The 20247-nt window shown below is 38.1% G+C and overlaps 2 protein-coding genes and 1 non-coding gene across 3 annotated transcripts; all 3 read right to left on the reverse strand.

The window, feature by feature from the left end:
* Nucleotides 1-71: 71 nt before the first annotated feature.
* LOC110745464 (disease resistance protein RPM1-like) lies at nucleotides 72-17827 on the reverse strand. The gene is made up of 4 exons (XM_088254886.1): nucleotides 16356-17827; nucleotides 2959-4644; nucleotides 388-2819; nucleotides 72-253 (listed from the first exon to the last, which is right to left on the reverse strand). The coding sequence occupies exons 1-2, from the start codon at nucleotides 17371-17373 to the stop codon at nucleotides 4598-4600; spliced, it is 1065 nt and encodes a 354-aa protein (XP_088111012.1). The 5' UTR covers nucleotides 17374-17827; the 3' UTR covers nucleotides 72-253; nucleotides 388-2819; nucleotides 2959-4597.
* LOC148293654 (disease resistance protein RPM1-like) lies at nucleotides 478-1335 on the reverse strand. Its single transcript, XM_088254551.1, has 3 exons — nucleotides 1312-1335; nucleotides 677-1216; nucleotides 478-624 (listed from the first exon to the last, which is right to left on the reverse strand). Exons 1-3 carry the CDS (start codon nucleotides 1333-1335, stop codon nucleotides 478-480), a joined length of 711 nt encoding a protein of 236 aa, XP_088110677.1.
* LOC148293655 (small nucleolar RNA R71) lies at nucleotides 7369-7475 on the reverse strand. The gene has a single exon (XR_015836834.1). It is a non-coding gene; the product is annotated as a small nucleolar RNA R71 (small nucleolar RNA).
* Nucleotides 17828-20247: the final 2420 nt, after the last annotated feature.

Raw genomic sequence — 20247 nt, forward strand, 5'->3', positions numbered from 1 at the left:
ACTGATACAAATTTGGGATACTAGAGACAATACGAATATCTCCAAAAACTAGGATACATAGAAGAAAGTACAAACACGCAGAATATAAAAGAATCCATGATCCAAATCTTAAAAGCTAATCATCGACATACATATGCCCATTGCTGAAGCGACAGATGCAATTTTATGAACATCAACTTGGGTATTATTTGATTTTCAAAAAGAGCTTAAACTGTACTCGTGGGTAAAATCTTCAATCGCTAAGGACTTGATGCTGCAAAATATATAAAAAGACAAAAGCGATATTGTAATTAACAAACAATTTATATGGCTTTACATTCAAATCATTAAGTTTGGAAATATTCCAATAAATTTAGGAAAGTCAATGAAAGGATAAAAGATACTTACGTATATTTCTTACATCTCTCGTTGATGAGTAGCATCCTTGCTTGATCCACACCTCCTTCTTTTATGGACTCCATAAACAACTCTGAAACATTACGAAATCCGTAACTGCAAATACCAAAGCTTCGCAAAGCCTCTGTTGAAACATAACTCTTTCCTAACAGAGGCATTATCAAGCCCAAGATAACGTAGAGAGGGCAATGCTTCAATATGAGGTAGTAAATCTTCTTCAAGTCCACACTGAGTCAGAGTCATAATTGTGAGAGTGGAGTGAACAAAACCAATGTGGTACCTTTTCCAGTTTGCCGATCAAGTGAAGTCTATCAGGGTAGGGAGGCGGTGAAGACCATGCGTCAACTCGAAAAAATTCCTCTCCATCTACTACATTTAAAATCAAGAGGGAAAGGACCTGCATCTCTTGAATTGAGGCACATAGGTCCTCGTCTCTTTCTTTCACATTTGCAATGCCAAGGTCCGTAAGCTGGGTCATACTTCCAATAAGTCTAATAATGTTTCCTTCTGATTCAATATGCCCCAAAAATTGCAATTTCTTCATCTTACTAATACTTGATGGTATTCTTACCCCAATTAAATTTCCGGAAATGAACCTGCCCACAGGTAAATGGCATAACTTTAGCAACTTGGAAATCCCTCTTGGAAGTGCCACTATTTTTGTCTCCGTGATGTTAAAGGTCTGCAGGTTGCGGAGCTGTCCAATGGATTCTGGAAGCTCCTTAATTAGAGTTCCCTTCAAATTTAAATATTTTAAATTGAATAAGCACGTTACTCTGTCTGGCAGATTATCTATTGGGACATCCACCAAATCTAGAACCTTCAACAATTTAAGGTCAAAAGGTAATTTATTTGGGAAAGAGAATGAGGATACGCCAGTGGCAAAGACGAGAAACGAATGAAGCCGTGATATACCTGTTCATGTTCCAATTTCTCCATTAGTTGTTTGAATTGACAAACAGAGTGCCCCAGTTTCTTCTACTGTTTCACTCCCATCATGTACAGCGCAAAACTTTTCTTCTTTTGCTATAGACAGATCAATCTCCCGCAAAAGATCATGCATCTTACATGCTGGGAGGTGTCCTCGAAACCTTCGCTGTAGTATGTCTCGAAAAATGAGTTTCATAAGATAGCTATTTGAACTTCTTCTGGCGTGAGCACTTTGACATGTTCAACAAATTCTTCAGTGATCCACAATGCGATGAGATTATTATTTACGATCACATGATCTTCAGGGAAAAGGGAACAATATAGAAAGCATTGCTTCAATCGGTATGACAAATCATTAAAACTAAACAACAAGATGCGCATCTTCATAGGTTCTAGCAAAGGATTGTTTGTTAAATGCCAATTTAAGCCGTTGTAGACTGTGCTCCACTCTGTAAGTGACTTCTGAGAAGACATAAGACCACTCAAGGCTACGATCGCAAGAGGTAGGCCTTCACACTTCCCCACAAGTTCCCGAGCTAATGACAGAATTTCTGTTGAACAAGATTTGTTAGGGTAACTTGAGAATGCTTTCATGCTGAAGAGCTCCCACGCATCACCCCTTTCCAGCTGTTGAATCTTGTGAACATGGCTTTCAACTCCAAAAGAAGAGTATGCTATGTCTTTTCTTCGAGTTGTAAGCATGACTCAACTTCCAAGTTGTTTATCTGGAAATGAAAACCTTATTTTGTCCCAAAGGTGGACATCCCACACATCATCCAATACAACTAGGTACCTTTTAGTCTCCAAGTAGTTCACCAAAATCTCCAGCAATTCGTTATAACTCATGGCATTCATGTCTGCAAGGACCTCTTCCTTCTGCTTTGTGGAATTCTTTGATCAATCTTCTAAGTAAGTCTTCAATCACATAAGACTGGGAAACAGTAATCCACGCATAGCATTCGAAATGTCTCTTCACAATTTCATCTTTGAAAGTCCTTGCAACTAGAGTTGTCTTCCCTGATCCTCCCATCCCGACCACAGACACAACAGTTTGGCGTTGCTCTTCGTTCGTCAGCCATCCCATTAACAAGTTCTTATCACCTTCAATCCCGACGAGTTCATCCTCCTTATGATAAAGAGAAGACTCCACTTGATTATGCACCCATCTGCGAATATCCTCCGAAGAAGTACTTTTTCCTTCTACAGCTGCATCACCACCATATCTCTTATTTCTCTATGTAATAGCTCTGATTGCCATCGCGATTTTCTGTAACTTATTGGCTATTTGACGCTTATACCAAAGGTTCTTGGGGAAGTGAATGGTTTTGCAAAGCCACTTTGCAAATCGACTGCCTTTATGCTGCACGTATATGTGATACATGAATTCATCAATGATGTCTTCAACGTCATTGGCCAAGTCTCGAACGCTTCCGATCCACCTTCAGTCCTTCAACCACGTGAACGCAAAATCTTCAATCGGTATGGACTTGTTTCTGCAAAATATATAAAAAGACAAAAGCAATATTTTAATTAACAAACAATTTATATGGATTTACATCCAAATCATTAAGTTTGGAAATATTCCAAATCATTAAGTTTAGGAAAGTCAATGAAAGGATAAAAGATACTTACGTATATTTCTTACATCTCTCGTCGACAAGTAGCATCTTTGCATGATCCACACCTCCTTCTTCAACGGACTCTCTAAACTTGTCTGAAACATTATCAAATCTGTATCCTTGTAGTTTAGTAAGGTGCTCAATACCCTGTGGCAATGTTTCTAACGTCATGCAACTACAAATGTCTAAGAACTGGAGATTTGGCATCGCCCCTTTTTCTATAGTTATCTTATTTAATAATGCTAGATTTCGAAACCGCAAATACCAAAGCTTCACAAAGCCTCTGTTGAAACATAACTCTTTCCTAACAGAGGCATTATCAAGCCAAAGAGAACGTAGAAAGGGCAACGCTTCAATATGAGGTAGTAAATCTTCTTCAAGTCCGGACCCACGCAGATTCAAATATGTGAGAGAGTGGAGTGAACAAAACCAATGTGGTACCTTTTCCAATTTGCCGGCCAATTCAAGACTATCAAGGTGGGGAGGCGGTGAAGACAATGAGTCAACTTGAAGAAATTCCTCTCCATCAGCTACAAATAAACCCAACTTGGAAAGGACCTTCATCTCTTGAATTGAGGCACATAGGTCCTCCTCGTCTCTTTCTTTCACATTTGAAATGCCATGGCCCTTAAGCTGGGTCATATTTCCAATAAGTCTACTAATGTTTCCTTCTGATTCAATATATCCCAAAGTTTGCAATTTCTTCATCTTACTAATACTACTTGATGGTATTCTTACCCCAGTACAAATTACCTTTCCGGAAATGAACCTGCCCACAAGTAACACGCGCAAGTTTATCAACTTGGAAGTGCCACTATTTTTGTCAGCACGATGTTCAAGTCCTGAAGGTTGCGGAGCTTTCCAATGGATTATGGAAGCTCCGTAATTGGAGTTCCACTCAAATTTAAATATTTTAAATTAAATAAGGATGTTAGATTGTCTGGCAGAATATCAATTGGGACATCCTCCAAATCTAGAACCTTCAACAATTTAAGGTCAAAAGGTAATTTATTTGGGAAAGAGAATGAGGATACGCCAGTTGCAAAGATGAGAAACGAACGAAGCCGTGATATACCTGTGCATGATCCAATTTCTCCGTTAGTTATTTGAATTGACGAACGGAGTGCCCCAATTTCTTCTACTGTTCCACTCCCATCATGTAAAGCGCAAAATTTTTCTTTTTTCGCTATAGACAGACCAATCTCCCGCAAAAGATCATGCATCTTACATGCTAGGAAGGGTGCTCGAAACCTTTGCTGTAGCATGTTACGAAAAATGAGTTCCATAAGATAGCTATCCGCAACTTTTTCTGGCGTGAGGCCTTCAACATGTTCAACAAATCCTTCAGCGATCCACAATGTGATGAGCCTATGATTTACAATCACATGATCTTCAGGGAAAAGGGAACAATATAGAAAGCATTGTTTAAGTCGGTATGGCAAATCATTAAAACTAAACAACAAGATGCTCTTCATAGGTTCTAGCAAAGGATTGTTTGTTAAATGCCAATTTAAGCTGTTGTAGATTGTGCTCCACTCTGTAAGTGACTTCTTAGAAGACATAAGACCACTCAAGGCTACGATTGCAAGAGGTAGGCCTTCACACTTCTCCACAAGTTCCCGAGCTAATGGCAGAATTTCTGTTGAACAAGATTAATTAGGGTAACTTGAGAATGCTTTCATGCTGAAGAGCTCCCACGCATCATGTTAAGCTCATAATTTCATACATATACATGCCCAATTTACTTACTTCTTTTGCTTAGTTCCTATAATTCTAAGTTATTTCCCTCCCTTTGTGTGTTTTGTAGGCCAATAGAGCAAGAGAGCATAATTCATGCAATTCAAGCATGTTAAGGCCTAATTTGGATGAATGGAAGAAGAGCTTAAAAGACAAACTCATTTTGGCTACAGCCCCCTGCCAGTCCAGTTCCGTAGGTCATATTGCAAGCTTTGTTTCAGCAACCTACACAGCTCGGATGAGGCAGCATTCTTCATGAAAGTTGTTCCAATGGGTGTGTACTATAACATATCCAAAATTCAGCCCCATTGGATAAATATGGAGTCTATTAACTAGCAAACACAGAGCCATGCTCAGGATGGATTTTATCAGCGCGCAAAATGAGTTAGCAATTTGTTTTGGCCTTAACTTCCTCCTCCGACCTTGGATTGGCCCAAATGATATATGGCTGGAAAGAAGACATTCTGAACTTCAATTTCGAGTGCTTAAAGTCCTAATTTGATTAAGAGAAGCCCAAGTTGTAAGCCCTTGAAGTTGCTGGTTATGCTGACCTCAGCATGTGCTGGTTGGATGCTTGGTCATGGTGAGCTAGGTATGAGCTATCATTTCTGGTTGGAAGCTTGGTCATGGTGACATGAAGATGAGCTAGGGCTGCTGGTGGGATCTATTGGTGAAGTGCATAAACCAATTCAGATTTTATAATGCAAGTGTTGTATGCATTAGTGAAGTGCATCAACCAATTCATCTTTTATAATGCAAGTGTTGTATGCATTAGCCATAATGAATTCAGATTTGTCACTCCCCTCTCCCTATAAATACCACATCCATTCCACATTCAAGACACAACAAATCCTGAGATTCACAACCCCCACAATTCACTCCAACCATCCTCAAACACTCTCAAAATCCCAAACACTCCAACAATCACCAAAACAACTCCAGCAAACCTCTCTTCCATTTCCCTACGAATTTCATCTTCCTTAGCCATCACCACTCACTCAAACTCATCCCAAATCACCTCCATATCCTTCATACATCTTTCTAGAAGTGGGGAAGCTCTTGGAGAAGCATTAGAAGTGGAGAAGCACTTGGAGAAGCCTTGGACACCACAAGAACTTCAGAAAAAGGGTTTTTCTACTCTTATTGTATTCATTATGTTTTCTCATTTCTGTTCAAGTCTCTTTTCCATTATGAGTAGCTAAATCCATAACTAGGGCTTCGATGTAACCTAACATGAATATTCTGGGTTTATAAGTTTGGAGTTTCAAGTTTGATTCATGATTCATGTTCTTATTCATTATGCTTATAAGTTAACATGCTTGTTTGAATGATTGATCACCATTAGAACTTGTTTGTTAACTATCTTGGTTTGAATTAAGAGTATACACCATGCTTTAATTCGAATTGAACTATGAATAGGAAGAGTATGTATGGACATTCGACAACAGGGATTAGATACATACTTGGTTGTTTAAAATGTTCTTCTATGCTTAATGGGTTCCTAATGCTTAATTTTAGGTTAGACAACAAATGATCAAATTAGGGAATTAGGAACACAAGGTTAGGACCAAACACCATGGCCTAATCATACTTTAGCTAGAATCAATCTTTGAATCTGAATTAGACTTGTTACTTGAATCTTTATAACCCAGAATTGAATTGTTATGGTGATTCGAATGCCCTAGTCTCAAAATATGTTTTCCAACTCTTAAAACCACTCTTTGTTACATTTGTTTACTTGTTTTTGTTTGCAATTTCATTTTGCTTCTTTTGTTCAACAATCACAACCACTCTTGTTTTAAATTCTGTTTTAGACATAACCTCCTACTTTCTTGAATTTGGTAATCTAAGTACATAACTAGTTTTAACTTCTCAGTCTTCGTGGGTACGACCTCGTACTTGTCTTGCTATACTACTAATTGCCCCGTACAATTGCGAGTTAACATAATATTAACAACAAATTTTGGCGCCGTTGCCGGGGACTGAACGAAAGTTCTTCCCTGGTTATGTGCCCAAGGTTACCCTATTCTTTTTAGTGTTTCTAATTAATCTAATTTTCTGTTTCAGGTAGTTTATGTCTAAAAATCCATTACTTGAACAAGTGAGGTCTTCGTTCCAACGTTCTAGATCTTTGAACGCAGGACCATCATTGCAACCCAGACGAGTGACCTCTGAAATTCAGAATCGTCTAGAAAGGGAGTTGTCAACTGCAAAAGAGCAAGCTCTTGCTACATTTACAAGTCTTGCTCTCCACACTGAACTTCCCGGTTCTTCACTTTCAAATTCGGAAGCAAGTTCAGACCAAGAAGAAGAAGAAATGATGGCTGCCATTGAGTTCATGGGAGAACTTGATATCCCAACAATTCCAGCATCTCCTTCAAGCATTTTGCTGCCCACTGTAGCTCGAAATTATGAGCTTAAATCTTCTCATCTTAATATGCTACCTTCCTTTTATGGTTTACCTAATGAAGATCCATTGACTCATATAAAGGATATTTTTAATGTTGTGAGTTCTTTTCCCTTGACAGGTGTGACAGAAGATCAACTTCGAATGAGAGTGTTTCCATACACTTTAAAGGATAAGGCGAAGTATTGGTTGAATTCTTTGAAGCCTGGTTCACTCACTACATGGTCTGCCATTCAAAAGAAGTTCCTGGAAAAATACTTCTCCACGCAAAAGACCGACATGCTTAGGGACAAGATCTTGTTATTTGCACAGCAAGATGATGAATCGTTTTGTGAAGCATGGGAGAAATTCAATGGGTTGCTCAACCAATGTCCTCATCATGGGATTCCATTGAAGCTTCAAATGCGTATGTTTTATAAAGGACTAACCCCTTCTAGTCATAATATAGTCACCAATTTTGCAGGTGGTTCTTTTAAAACCAAAACTCCAGAAGAAACGTACGAACTCTTTGAGGAGATAGCAATGGAGACCCAACATACGGATACAAGAGGTAAACGTGTTATTAGTGGTTCTAATGATGCTTCTAGTGTGCAGATTTCAAAACTGGAACAAAAGCTAGATGCTCTTCTTGCATTAAACTCAAGAAGCCCTCCGAAGGAAGTGTGTAGCATTTGTGAATCTCATGACCATGCTACCACAGCTTGTCCACTTGGGGCTGGATATCCAGAATTTGTGCAAGAGCAAGCTAAGTTGGTAAATTCCTACAACCAAGGTCCAAGAAATGATCCATACTCTCAAAGTTATAATCCAGGTTGGAGGAATCATCCAAACTTTTCATGGAGAAATACCCAGAATCAAGCAAATCCCCCTTCATTCCAAAGGCCACAACAATCATCATCATCATTGGAAGATATAGTGAAGCAGATGGCAATCAACCAATCCAATTTTCAGCAAACTACACAAGCTGCCATCTCCAAATTGGAAGTCCAATTAGGCCAAATAGCTGCTGAAATAACTCAAAGAGTGCCTGGGAAATGGCCAAGCCAAACTGAGATCAATCCAAAGAACCCAGAAGCCAAGGCCATTCATGTGCTCAGATCAGGTAAGATCATTGATAATAAAGATGATTCTAATCTTTCAAATGATGTTGTGATTGTAGAAAATGAAGAGGAGGAGACCATGGCCACGGAAGGAGAACAACTCAAAACTTCTCAATCTGCTCCTAAGGCCAAATCAGATTCTCAGAAATCCGATCAATTCCAATTGCATAAAAGGGATGACAAATTTGTGCCACCACATCTTCAAGAAGATAGATACGTGCCACCCGCTCCATATGTTCCACAGATTCCATTTCCAGGCCGTCTTAAGAAAGCAAAGCAAGATAAGGCTTTTAAAGAGATTTATGATATTTTGAGTAAAGTTAATATCAATTTGCCTTTGCTTGATCTTATTGAACAGATTCCTGCATATGGAAAATTCATCAAGGACTTGAAAACTCACAAGCTCAATTTCGCTCCAAATGAAGGAGTAAAGCTCGACCAGAATGTAAGTGCTGTATTGCAAAGGAAGCTTCCACCAAAACTAGATGATCCTGGCAGCTTTGACATTCCCATTAACATTGGAGGCAAGAAGGTTGGAAGAGCCATGTTGGACTTGGGAGCAAGCATCAATGTTTTGCCATATTCAGTTTATCAAGAGCTTGGCTTAGAAGGGATGAAGAAGACTTCAATGCGACTTGAACTAGCTGATCATTCTATAAAATATCCAAAAGGTATTGTAGAAGATATTCTAGTTCAAGTTAATACACTAATTCTCCCTGCTGATTTTGTAGTGATGGACATGGAAGACAATCCAAATGGAGATCGTGTTGATCCCATTCTCCTAGGCAGGCCATTCATGGCCACTGCGGACACAATCATCAAAGTGAAAGATAGCACTCTCTCCATGACTGTTTTGGGTGAAACTGTTGAATTTAAAATGCTTAATGCTCTATCTCAACCTTCTATCTCTCTTGATTCTTGCTTTTCAATTGATGTTGTGGATCATGAGGTTTCTTCCAAAATTTTGCAGAGAAAGTCTAATGATGCTCTAGAAGCTGTCTTAACACAAGAAGAGGAAGATCTTTGTGAACCGGAGTTCCAAGAAGTGGTGGCTGCCTTAGAAGTGTTTCCGCCATACCCACCATCCTTTAGGCCACCAATCGAGCCTCTTGGACCATCATCCACGAAATTGGAGCCATCCATTGTCATCCCACCAAAGCTAGAACTTAAACCTCTTCCCAATAATCTTAAATATACATATTTGGGTGCTAACGAAACTCTCCCTGTTATAATTGCTGCAGGTCTCTCCTCACATGAAGAAGAGAGCTTAATTAAAGTTCTAAAAGAGCATAAAACAGCCATTGGGTGGACCATAGCAGACATCAAAGGAATTAGTCCAAGCATGTGCATGCACCGGATTTTAATGGAAGAAGACAGCAAACCATCTCGTGATGCCCAAAGGAGGCTAAATCCCAACATGAAAGAGGTGGTTAGAGCTGAAGTTTTAAAGCTACTCGATGTAGGAATCATCTACCCAATTTCAGATTCTAAGTGGGTGAGCCCTGTGCAAGTTGTTCCAAAGAAGTCCGGAATCACCGTTGTGAAGAATGAGAAGAATGAGCTAGTTCCTACACGAACTGTCACTGGTTGGAGAGTTTGCATTGATTACAGGAAGTTGAACACATCCACTAGAAAAGATCATTTCCCCTTACCTTTTATTGATCAAATGCTTGAACGTTTATCTGGCCATGCTTACTATTGTTTTCTTGATGGTTTTTCAGGTTATAATCAAATTCCCATTGCTCCGGAAGACCAAGAGAAAACCACATTCACATGCCCATTTGGTACGTTTGCTTATAGAAGGATGCCATTCGGTTTATGCAATGCCCCAGCAACTTTCCAAAGATGCATGATGTCAATCTTTTCAGATATGGTGGAACGATTCATTGAGGTATTTATGGATGATTTTTCAGTTTTTGGTTCCTCTTTTGATAATTGTCTTCACCACTTGTCTCTAGTGCTTAAAAGATGCCAGGAAACAAATCTGATTTTGAATTGGGAGAAGTGTCACTTCATGGTGAGACAAGGCATTGTACTAGGCCATGTGATTTCAAGCAAGGGAATCGAAGTGGATAAAGCCAAGATCGACCTCATCTCAAATCTTCCACCCCCTACCTCTGTTAAAGGAATTAGAAGCTTTCTAGGTCATGCTGGATTCTATAGAAGGTTCATCAAAAATTTCTCAAGCATTACAAGGCCATTGTGTAATCTCCTTGCTAAGGATGCTGTTTTTGAGTTTAATGAAGCTTGCATGGAAGCTTTTTCTACCTTGAAGAGGGAGCTAACTTCAGCCCCTATTATCATAGCTCCGGATTGGTCTTTACCATTTGAAATAATGTGTGATGCCTCTGACTTTGCTATTGGTGCAGTTTTAGGTCAAAAGAAGAACAAGCTGCCCCATGTGATTCATTATGCTAGCCGGACCTTGAATGATGCTCAAATCAACTACTCCACAACAGAGAAGGAGTTGCTTGCTGTGGTTTTTGTTTTAGAAAAATTTCGTTCTTACCTTGTTGGTTCTAAAGTAATTGTTTATTCTGACCATGCAGCCCTTAGATACTTGCTCACTAAGAAGGATGCCAAACCACGCTTGATTAGATGGATTCTCTTGCTGCAAGAATTCGATTTGGAGATTCGAGATAAGAAGGGATGTGAGAATGTGGTAGCTGATCATTTGAGCAGAATTGTGGTTGAAGAAAAAGGAGGAGCTGTGCTACCCTTGAATGAGACTTTCCCTGATGAACAACTATATGCTGCCCAAGTCAAAGAGCCATGGTATGCTGATTTTGTTAATTATCTTGCTTGTGGTGTTCTTAGAAATGATCTAACTTCTCAGGATAAGAAGAAGTTCTTTTCCATGGTGAAACATTATGTATGGGATGAACCTTTCTTATTCAAGCATTGCCCGGATCAACTCATCAGAAGATGTGTTCCAGAAGAAGAGCAAGAAAGCATACTTAGGCATAGCCACGAATTGGCCTGTGGAGGTCACTTTGGAGCTAAGAAAACAGCACTTAAAATTCTGCAATCTGGTTTCTTTTGGCCCACTCTATTTAAAGATGCATTTAATTTTTGTGTTAAGTGTGATAGGTGCCAAAGGATGGGGAACATAAGTCGCAGGAATGAAATGCCATTGAATAACATACTTGTTGTGGAGCTCTTCGATGTGTGGGGTATTGATTTCATGGGACCATTCCCATCTTCCTTTGGTTATACTTACATACTTGTTGCTGTTGATTATGTGTCTAAATGGGTGGAAGCCATAGCCACCAAAACCAATGATTATAAGGTGGTGCTGAAGTTCTTGAAGGATAATATTTTCACAAGGTTTGGTACTCCAAGGGCTGTCATTAGTGATGGAGGCAGCCACTTCTGTAACAAGCCATTCGAAGCACTCATGAAGAAGTACAACATCACCCATCGAGTCTCTACACCATATCATCCGCAAACTTCTGGTCAAGTGGAAATAAGCAATAGAGAAATTAAGCACATCCTGGAGAAGGTGGTGAACAATACAAGGAAAGATTGGGCAGCCAAGCTCAATGATGCATTATGGGCTTATAGGACAGCATATAAGACTCCCATTGGAATGAGCCCTTATCGTCTTGTGTTTGGGAAAGCTTGTCACCTGCCAATGGAGCTTGAACACAATGCTTTTTGGGCCATCAAGAAGTTAAATTTTGATCTAGACAAGGCAGGCCATGCAAGAAAGTTTCAGCTGAATGAATTGGAAGAAATTAGACATGAGTCTTATGAGAATGCAAAGCTTTACAAAGAACGAACCAAGAGTTACCATGACAGAAACATTCAACGGAAAGAGTTCTCCAAAGGTATGTCAGTTCTTTTGTTTAACTCACGTTTGCGTCTCTTTCCAGGAAAATTGAAGTCTAGATGGCAAGGCCCATTCACCGTGGTCAATGTTTCTCCCTATGGAGCTGTGGAGATTCAAAACCCTAAAGATGGCTCGACTTTCAAAGTAAATGGACAACGTTTAAAGCCATTCTATGAGGGAGTTTCAGCTGGCATCCAAACTGGCCATGTGGTAGATCAACTTCCCTTCGTACCATCAACTTAGCTGATTGCACAATGTCTTGCCAAGACAGTAACTAAGGCGCTTCTTGGGAGGCAACCCATGTGTTCAAGAAGAAGGTGCTTGGTAGCAATCGACCTAATCGCATCAAGGGGGAGCATTTCAATCCTTTCTCTTTACTTGTTATTATTTTAAATTTCTGTTTTTTTTTTTTTTTTTATAAAAATTTAAAAAAAATTTAAAAATTTAAAAATTTAAAAAGATTTTTCATATGAGCTAACTTATGGTAACTCCAGTGAGCACTTCCGTCAATACAGTGTCTAGGAGTTCTTTAGGCGACACCTTCGGTGTCTAAGAAGTTTGGGTTTTAAGCGGGACCATTGTGACCCCTCCAACCTTCCCGGATCCCCTGGCTGTGTTTTCTGAGGCCCTTAACTGGTCATCCATGAGTTGCTTATATATTCATTTTTTTTATTTTTTATTTTTCCTAAACCTTCTTCTAAACTTTTCCCTTTATCATTTGTTTGTTCTCAATCATCTTTTGTATGCTTTCACATTGAGGACAATGTTCAATTCAGGTCTGGGGGGAAGGTTTTCAATTTCAATTTTCTTATCCATTTGTGTTTTCAATTTTCGTTCTCTTGTCACTATTTTTTTTTTTTTTTAATTTTTTTTTTAATTTTTAATTTATTTAATTTTTTTAAAGAATGTCATACAATCAATGCTATGGAGCTGCTATTTGAGGTTTTCATATTAGAATTTTGCACTTCACAAAGCTTTTGCTCTTAGAATTCTGGTGGCTAAAGTACCACGCTCAAATTCTTGAAGGAAAATAGTGGAGACTACCCTAGTGAGCTATATCGAGCCTAATTGCTTTCTTGAGAGGGTTTAAAGTGTTCTATTTCTCATCCATACTTATTTTCTTCAATTCACTCTAATTGATCTCATTATTCCATTTTGATTGAATACTAAGGATGATTCTCTTTTGCAGATATCATGTGCTTGCTCTCATTCATGAATGAACTCATTGAAGTGATGCTAGGCTATGTGTGCATAACCATTCTATGTGCTTTCTTTTCACCCTACCTATATGTGTGTTCCATCAACCCTCTTGAAGCCAAACACTTAAAGCCTTTTCTTCTATCACCCTCATCATTTCCCTACCTTTGTATCTCAATCTGAGATACTTGACCTATTGTAGCCATACCCTATAGCTTAGAAATATACCAAGGTGTGCCAAGATAAAGTTTGAAGCAAGGAAGTTGCAGCCATGTACCTAAATAAAGATGATGTGAATCTGTGCAATGAAGTTAATGAAGATGCAGATCAAATCAACGAAGATGAAAGTGTTTCGATTTGATCTAAGTGTGAAAAATAAAGTCTATGCCAGGAGATACCATGAAGTTTGCTGCCATGCCAATCTAAATCAATGATGCCTTGCAGATTAATGAAGCATGCAACCTTGGTATGTTCTTAAGTTATTTGTTTTTCCTTCCAATTCTTCCATTTCCCCTAAACCTTAGCCTTTCATTACAACATTGTGAAAGACCTAGCTGATCTTTGAGGATGTATTCATGGGTGCTGGTAAGTATGTGTGTATCTCTATTCTTAGTATTTAATTCCTTTCATGAGATCTAACCAAATTTGTGCTTCTATTTCATACACTCACTTATGCTTTCTTGAGAGAATTAAAACATAGGTTCTGAGTGATTGAGTGTTATCTGTGAGAATTAGAGTCGAAGCATGTTCTCTATTCAAGGTTTGAGTGTGCTTGCTTTGAAACTGTGTGCCTTTGAGCTATAGCTTCCACTTGTACACACTGATTGATGACCTATCTTGGCAACTCTATGGTGTTGGAGGTATGACTAAAACTTTCTTTCATTTTCATTAGTTGATTTCAAAGTTGTTTTTCTAACCATTTTGTTTTGTAGAGTTAGAAAAACGTTTGTGGGTATCGTATCTGTTAAACCCTCAGGAGACACAACTCCTCCTACTAGGGATGCCTAGAGGTTTAAAGGCTTGTTGCATACGCTCAATGCAATCGAGTTACCTACGAAAGTGGTCTAGTTAACTTCTTGTTTTGTTTTTATCTTTGTTTCTCTTTTGTTTTGCTCGAGGACTAGCAAAATCTAAGTTTGGGGGTGTGTTAAGCTCATAATTTCATACATATACATGCCCAATTTACTTACTTCTTTTGCTTAGTTCCTATAATTCTAAGTTATTTCCCTCCCTTTGTGTGTTTTGTAGGCCAATAGAGCAAGAGAGCATAATTCATGCAATTCAAGCATGTTAAGGCCTAATTTGGATGAATGGAAGAAGAGCTTAAAAGACAAACTCATTTTGGCTACAGCCCCCTGCCAGTCCAGTTCCGTAGGTCATATTGCAAGCTTTGTTTCAGCAACCTACACAGCTCGGATGAGGCAGCATTCTTCATGAAAGTTGTTCCAATGGGTGTGTACTATAACATATCCAAAATTCAGCCCCATTGGATAAATATGGAGTCTATTAACTAGCAAACACAGAGCCATGCTCAGGATGGATTTTATCAGCGCGCAAAATGAGTTAGCAATTTGTTTTGGCCTTAACTTCCTCCTCCGACCTTGGATTGGCCCAAATGATATATGGCTGGAAAGAAGACATTCTGAACTTCAATTTCGAGTGCTTAAAGTCCTAATTTGATTAAGAGAAGCCCAAGTTGTAAGCCCTTGAAGTTGCTGGTTATGCTGACCTCAGCATGTGCTGGTTGGATGCTTGGTCATGGTGAGCTAGGTATGAGCTATCATTTCTGGTTGGAAGCTTGGTCATGGTGACATGAAGATGAGCTAGGGCTGCTGGTGGGATCTATTGGTGAAGTGCATAAACCAATTCAGATTTTATAATGCAAGTGTTGTATGCATTAGTGAAGTGCATCAACCAATTCATCTTTTATAATGCAAGTGTTGTATGCATTAGCCATAATGAATTCAGATTTGTCACTCCCCTCTCCCTATAAATACCACATCCATTCCACATTCAAGACACAACAAATCCTGAGATTCACAACCCCCACAATTCACTCCAACCATCCTCAAACACTCTCAAAATCCCAAACACTCCAACAATCACCAAAACAACTCCAGCAAACCTCTCTTCCATTTCCCTACGAATTTCATCTTCCTTAGCCATCACCACTCACTCAAACTCATCCCAAATCACCTCCATATCCTTCATACATCTTTCTAGAAGTGGGGAAGCTCTTGGAGAAGCATTAGAAGTGGAGAAGCACTTGGAGAAGCCTTGGACACCACAAGAACTTCAGAAAAAGGGTTTTTCTACTCTTATTGTATTCATTATGTTTTCTCATTTCTGTTCAAGTCTCTTTTCCATTATGAGTAGCTAAATCCATAACTAGGGCTTCGATGTAACCTAACATGAATATTCTGGGTTTATAAGTTTGGAGTTTCAAGTTTGATTCATGATTCATGTTCTTATTCATTATGCTTATAAGTTAACATGCTTGTTTGAATGATTGATCACCATTAGAACTTGTTTGTTAACTATCTTGGTTTGAATTAAGAGTATACACCATGCTTTAATTCGAATTGAACTATGAATAGGAAGAGTATGTATGGACATTCGACAACAGGGATTAGATACATACTTGGTTGTTTAAAATGTTCTTCTATGCTTAATGGGTTCCTAATGCTTAATTTTAGGTTAGACAACAAATGATCAAATTAGGGAATTAGGAACACAAGGTTAGGACCAAACACCATGGCCTAATCATACTTTAGCTAGAATCAATCTTTGAATCTGAATTAGACTTGTTACTTGAATCTTTATAACCCAGAATTGAATTGTTATGGTGATTCGAATGCCCTAGTCTCAAAATCTGTTTTCCAACTCTTAAAACCACTCTTTGTTACATTTGTTTACTTGTTTTTGTTTGCAATTTCATTTTGCTTCTTTTGTTCAACAATCACAACCACTCTTGTTTTAAATTCTGTTTTAGACATAACCTCCTACTTTCTTGAATTTGGTAATCTAAGTACATAACTAGTTTTAACTTCTCAGTCTTCGTGGGTACGACCTCGTACTTGTCTTGCTATACTACTAATTGCCCCGTACAATTGCGAGTTAACATAATATTAACAACACATCACCCCTTTCCAGCTGTTGAATCTTGTGAACATGGCTTTCAACTCCAAAAGAAGAGGATGCTATGTCTTCTCTTCGAGTTGTAAGCATGACTCGACTTCCAAGTTGTTTATCTGGAAATGAAAACCTTATTTTCTCCCAAAGGTGGACTTCCCACACATCATCCAATACAACTAGGTACCTTTTAGTCTCCAAGTAGTTCACCAAAATCTCTAGCAATTCGTTATAACTCATGGCATTCATGTCTGCAGGGACCTCTTCCTTCTTTGCTTTGTGGAATCCTTTGATCAATCTTCTAAGTAAGTCTTCAATCACATAAGACTGGGAAACTGTAATCCACGCATAGCATTCGAAATGTCTCTTTACAATTTCTTCTTTGAAAGTCCTTGCAACTAGAGTTGTCTTCCCCGATCCTCCCATCCCGACCACAGACACAACAGTTTGGCGTTGCTCTTCGTTCATCAGCCATCCCATTAACAAGTTCTTATCACGTTCAATCCCGACGAGTTCATCCTCCTTATGATAAAGAGAAGACTCCGCTTGATTCTGCACCCGTCTACGAATATCCTCAGAAGAAGTACTTTTTCCTTCTACAGCTGCACCACCACCATATCTCTGATTTCTCTCTGGAATAGCTCTAATTGCCATCGCGATTTTCTGTAACTTGTTGGCTATTTTACGCTTATACCAAAGGTGCTTTGGAAAGTGAATGGTTTTGTGGATCCATCTGGCAAATTGACCGGCAATTTGCTGCTCGTACAAGTGATACATGAATTCATCAATGATGTTTTCAACATCATTGGTCAAGTCTCGAACGCTTCTGATCCACACTTCCTCTACTTGCGTGTGTGCTTTGTTGCCCCCATCAGCATCTGCTAAGAAGGCTTTCATGAATTCCAGCTCCCGCTTAATCTCATCAACTTGATCACCAACACCCGCTATGGAGGCTGCTTCACTCTCGAGAATTGCTACAAATTTGTCAATTAAGAGGTCTGCTGAAACTGAAACTGACGCCATAATGGCCTTATTTTGGTATATGCTAGCTTAATCAAAACAACACATCTAGAAATGATTCTGGGGAGCAATCAACCGGATGTAACACAAAATTTAAAAATCAAAATACATGAGAAGATAAGATTCCATTATGTGGTGGTGGGTTGGGGCTCAGCTCAGATGTACTAGAAGAGAGAGATGATCACAAATTTTTTTGGTCAATTGAATTTCATAGAAACCTCAAAAGCAGGGCAAGGAAAAACAAAGGGAAAGAAAACACCATAAACGAAGAGAGAGAGGATCACAAGTGATTGCTAAGAACTCTTGCTATGTTTTTATTATTGCTGAAAAAGTGGGCCTGCTTTCATCATGTTGTGATCACCAGTTCCTCATCCTCGATTCAAAGTGGGCCTGCCCAATAAATGATATATTTATTTTAAATTAATAAATATATATAACATAATATAATATAACAATTAAAAAGTTTTAATGTATAAATAACTAATTAAATAATATTAAATTAAGTTAGATTACTCTATTAAAGTAACATGGCCGCTGTGATTTAGTAGCTGTATGTATAATGTACAGCCACATATCCTTTTCTTGCGCAAGTTTTTTTCATTTTCCATTAATTTTTACCCCATTTTTTCAAACAAAATTATATTATTTTATTATTTTTGTCAAATTGAATTGAAATGAATTTGAGTAGTTGAGTGAAATTTTATAGTTCAATTTAATTTAATTAAGTTGAATGATAGTTTAAGGTGAAAGTGAAGTGTAATATGGATAGTTTTTATATTTTTTAAATATATAATTGGGGATTCGGGTCGGGTTTGGGATATAGTCCCTCGATGGGGAAGGGGACGGGGATTCTCCGAAATTTCATACCACCATCCTCGTCCCTCTCCCATCTAATGTGTTTTTATTTATTGTTTAAAAATTAATTTTTCTGCACATGTTTTTTTGGCTGAAATATAGTAATTTAATTCAACTAAACTAACAATACAAGGCCCACATTTTAACAATAAACACTAAAATATTTTAATGCGAACTTAAATTTTTGTGTGCATTAAAAACATAAAACATCAAAAACACGATGACAATGGTATTTCTATACGTGCATGATGGGCATGCACATGATGCAATATTGTTTTTTTTTTTTTCTTTCTTGATGGCAAGAAATCTATATATATAAAGCAAAAGGCAGAGAATGGTGAAACATTCAAAATACCAGAAAATGCCCTTGGTTAATGCAAACATTAAGAATTGAAATTATTAATTAAATGAGGATAATATGGTAAATTCACACTTTTATATTTTAAAAAATTAAAATTAAAAGAAAAATTAGATAATTACCTATTTTTGTGGAACACAACTACCCATTATATTTTTTAATTCTAAAATAAATTTTAATTTTTTTAATAAAAGCCTCTCGCAGGCGCGAAAGCTCTTGCAGAGAGGCTACTTACTGATAATCCAGTCCCTTTTTCAATAAAGCTTATGGTTATTTATTTCTACAATTGTCTCTAATACCCTTGTAATCATGACACTACATCGCTATAATTATCGTATGGTTTTTATATTATTTTTTCTCTTTCTGCTACCCAACAAACACACTTTTGCTACGTTTTTCACACACAAACCTTACCCACCCATACATTGTACCCGTCTTAGAGCAAGTCCACCCCAAAAGGCTAAGGCAAGGCAAGGGCTGCCACTATTCACATGAATAGTGGCAGCCTTGCCTTTTTTAGTTCCACCCCAAAAGGCTAGGGCAAGGGAAAAAAAAAGATTATGCAACAAAATATAAACAATTTAGAAATGTAAGAAATAAAATGATTATGCAAGAAAAAAATAAATATGGAAGAAAATATAAAAAGTTTACAAATGCAAGAAAAAAAATGATTACAATTTACAAATATTGGAAGGAGAAGAGTTTGTATGAGGATTTGGTGTGGAAAGTGAATAAAATTGTTATGTATTTATAGGGAAAACATCCATAATTTTTTGGTATTTTTTTATAAAAAAAATTTTGAATATATTTTTTTTAAATTTTTTTGGATTTTTCGCTCGCTGACGTCAGCGCCTTCAAGCTTGAGCCCAGGCAGGATTTGCCCATGGGCTTGCCCAGGTTGGTTTTGTTGCGCTGGAGGGGGATTTGGGCTCTTGGGGGGCTTGTTGCCAGGCATGGCCCCTGCACTGGACATGTTCTTAGAGCACCTCCACCCCAAAGTGCAAGGGCAAGGCAAAGGCAAGGCAAGGTTTGTCAGTATTCACATGAATAGTGGCAGCCTTACATTTTTTGGTTCCACCCCAAAAGGCAAGGGCAAGGGCAATTACTATTCACTTTAATTTATTTTCTATTTCTTATACTTAAACCATTAATTTTGATAAGCTTTTCGGATAAGATTTTCAGTTGTCACGTGTCACTATTTATTATAAAATTCTCACCTAAAATTTCAGATAACATTTTCAGATAAAATTTTCAATTTAAATTTTCGGATAAGATTTTTGATTGCCACGTGTCCATATTTATTATAAAATTCACATCTCACTCATCATACAATTGAAATACTCCCAGTCCTCATAGTCTGACACAATCGACGTGGGGGAGTATTTTCCTTCAGATGACGTAATAGTGCTGTTATTTCCTACACGGAACGCACCACTGGAACCAACTACGGGCATTGTTCACTTGAGGAGCCTCCTCTTTTTTGTTTTGCCTTGAATAATCTATTAAAAAACATGAAATTGAAAATGCAAGAAATATAACAAAAAAAAATGACATTAAATTGAATAAAATGGCAATTAATTTCTTTTACCTCGTCGCCAAGATTTTGACCTCTTCGAACGTTTGTCCACGACCCTCCGACTTCGATGGAAGAGGCCATTTCTATT

This window comes from Prunus avium, chromosome 6, assembly GCF_965620075.1.
Source record: "Prunus avium chromosome 6, drPruAviu1.hap1.1, whole genome shotgun sequence".
In the NCBI taxonomy this organism is placed as follows: Eukaryota; Viridiplantae; Streptophyta; class Magnoliopsida; order Rosales; family Rosaceae; genus Prunus; species Prunus avium.

Bases quoted from the DNA above. Each gene is read 5' to 3' on its own strand.
- LOC148293654 (XM_088254551.1), bottom strand. From the start codon at position 1,335: ATGGAGAAATTGGAACATGAACAG. The intron at 1,217-1,311 runs GTATATCACGGC...AAATTGTTGAAG, and splicing joins AGAAATTGGAACATGAACAG to GTTCTAGATTTGGTGGATGT. The intron at 625-676 runs GTACCACATTGG...ACTCTGACTCAG, and splicing joins TGATCGGCAAACTGGAAAAG to TGTGGACTTGAAGAAGATTT.
- LOC110745464 (XM_088254886.1), bottom strand. From the start codon at position 17,373: ATGGCGTCAGTTTCAGTTTCAGCAGACCTCTTAATTGACAAATTTGTA. The intron at 4,645-16,355 runs TGTTGTTAATAT...CTTAACATGATG, and splicing joins ACAGCTGGAAAGGGGTGATG to CGTGGGAGCTCTTCAGCATG.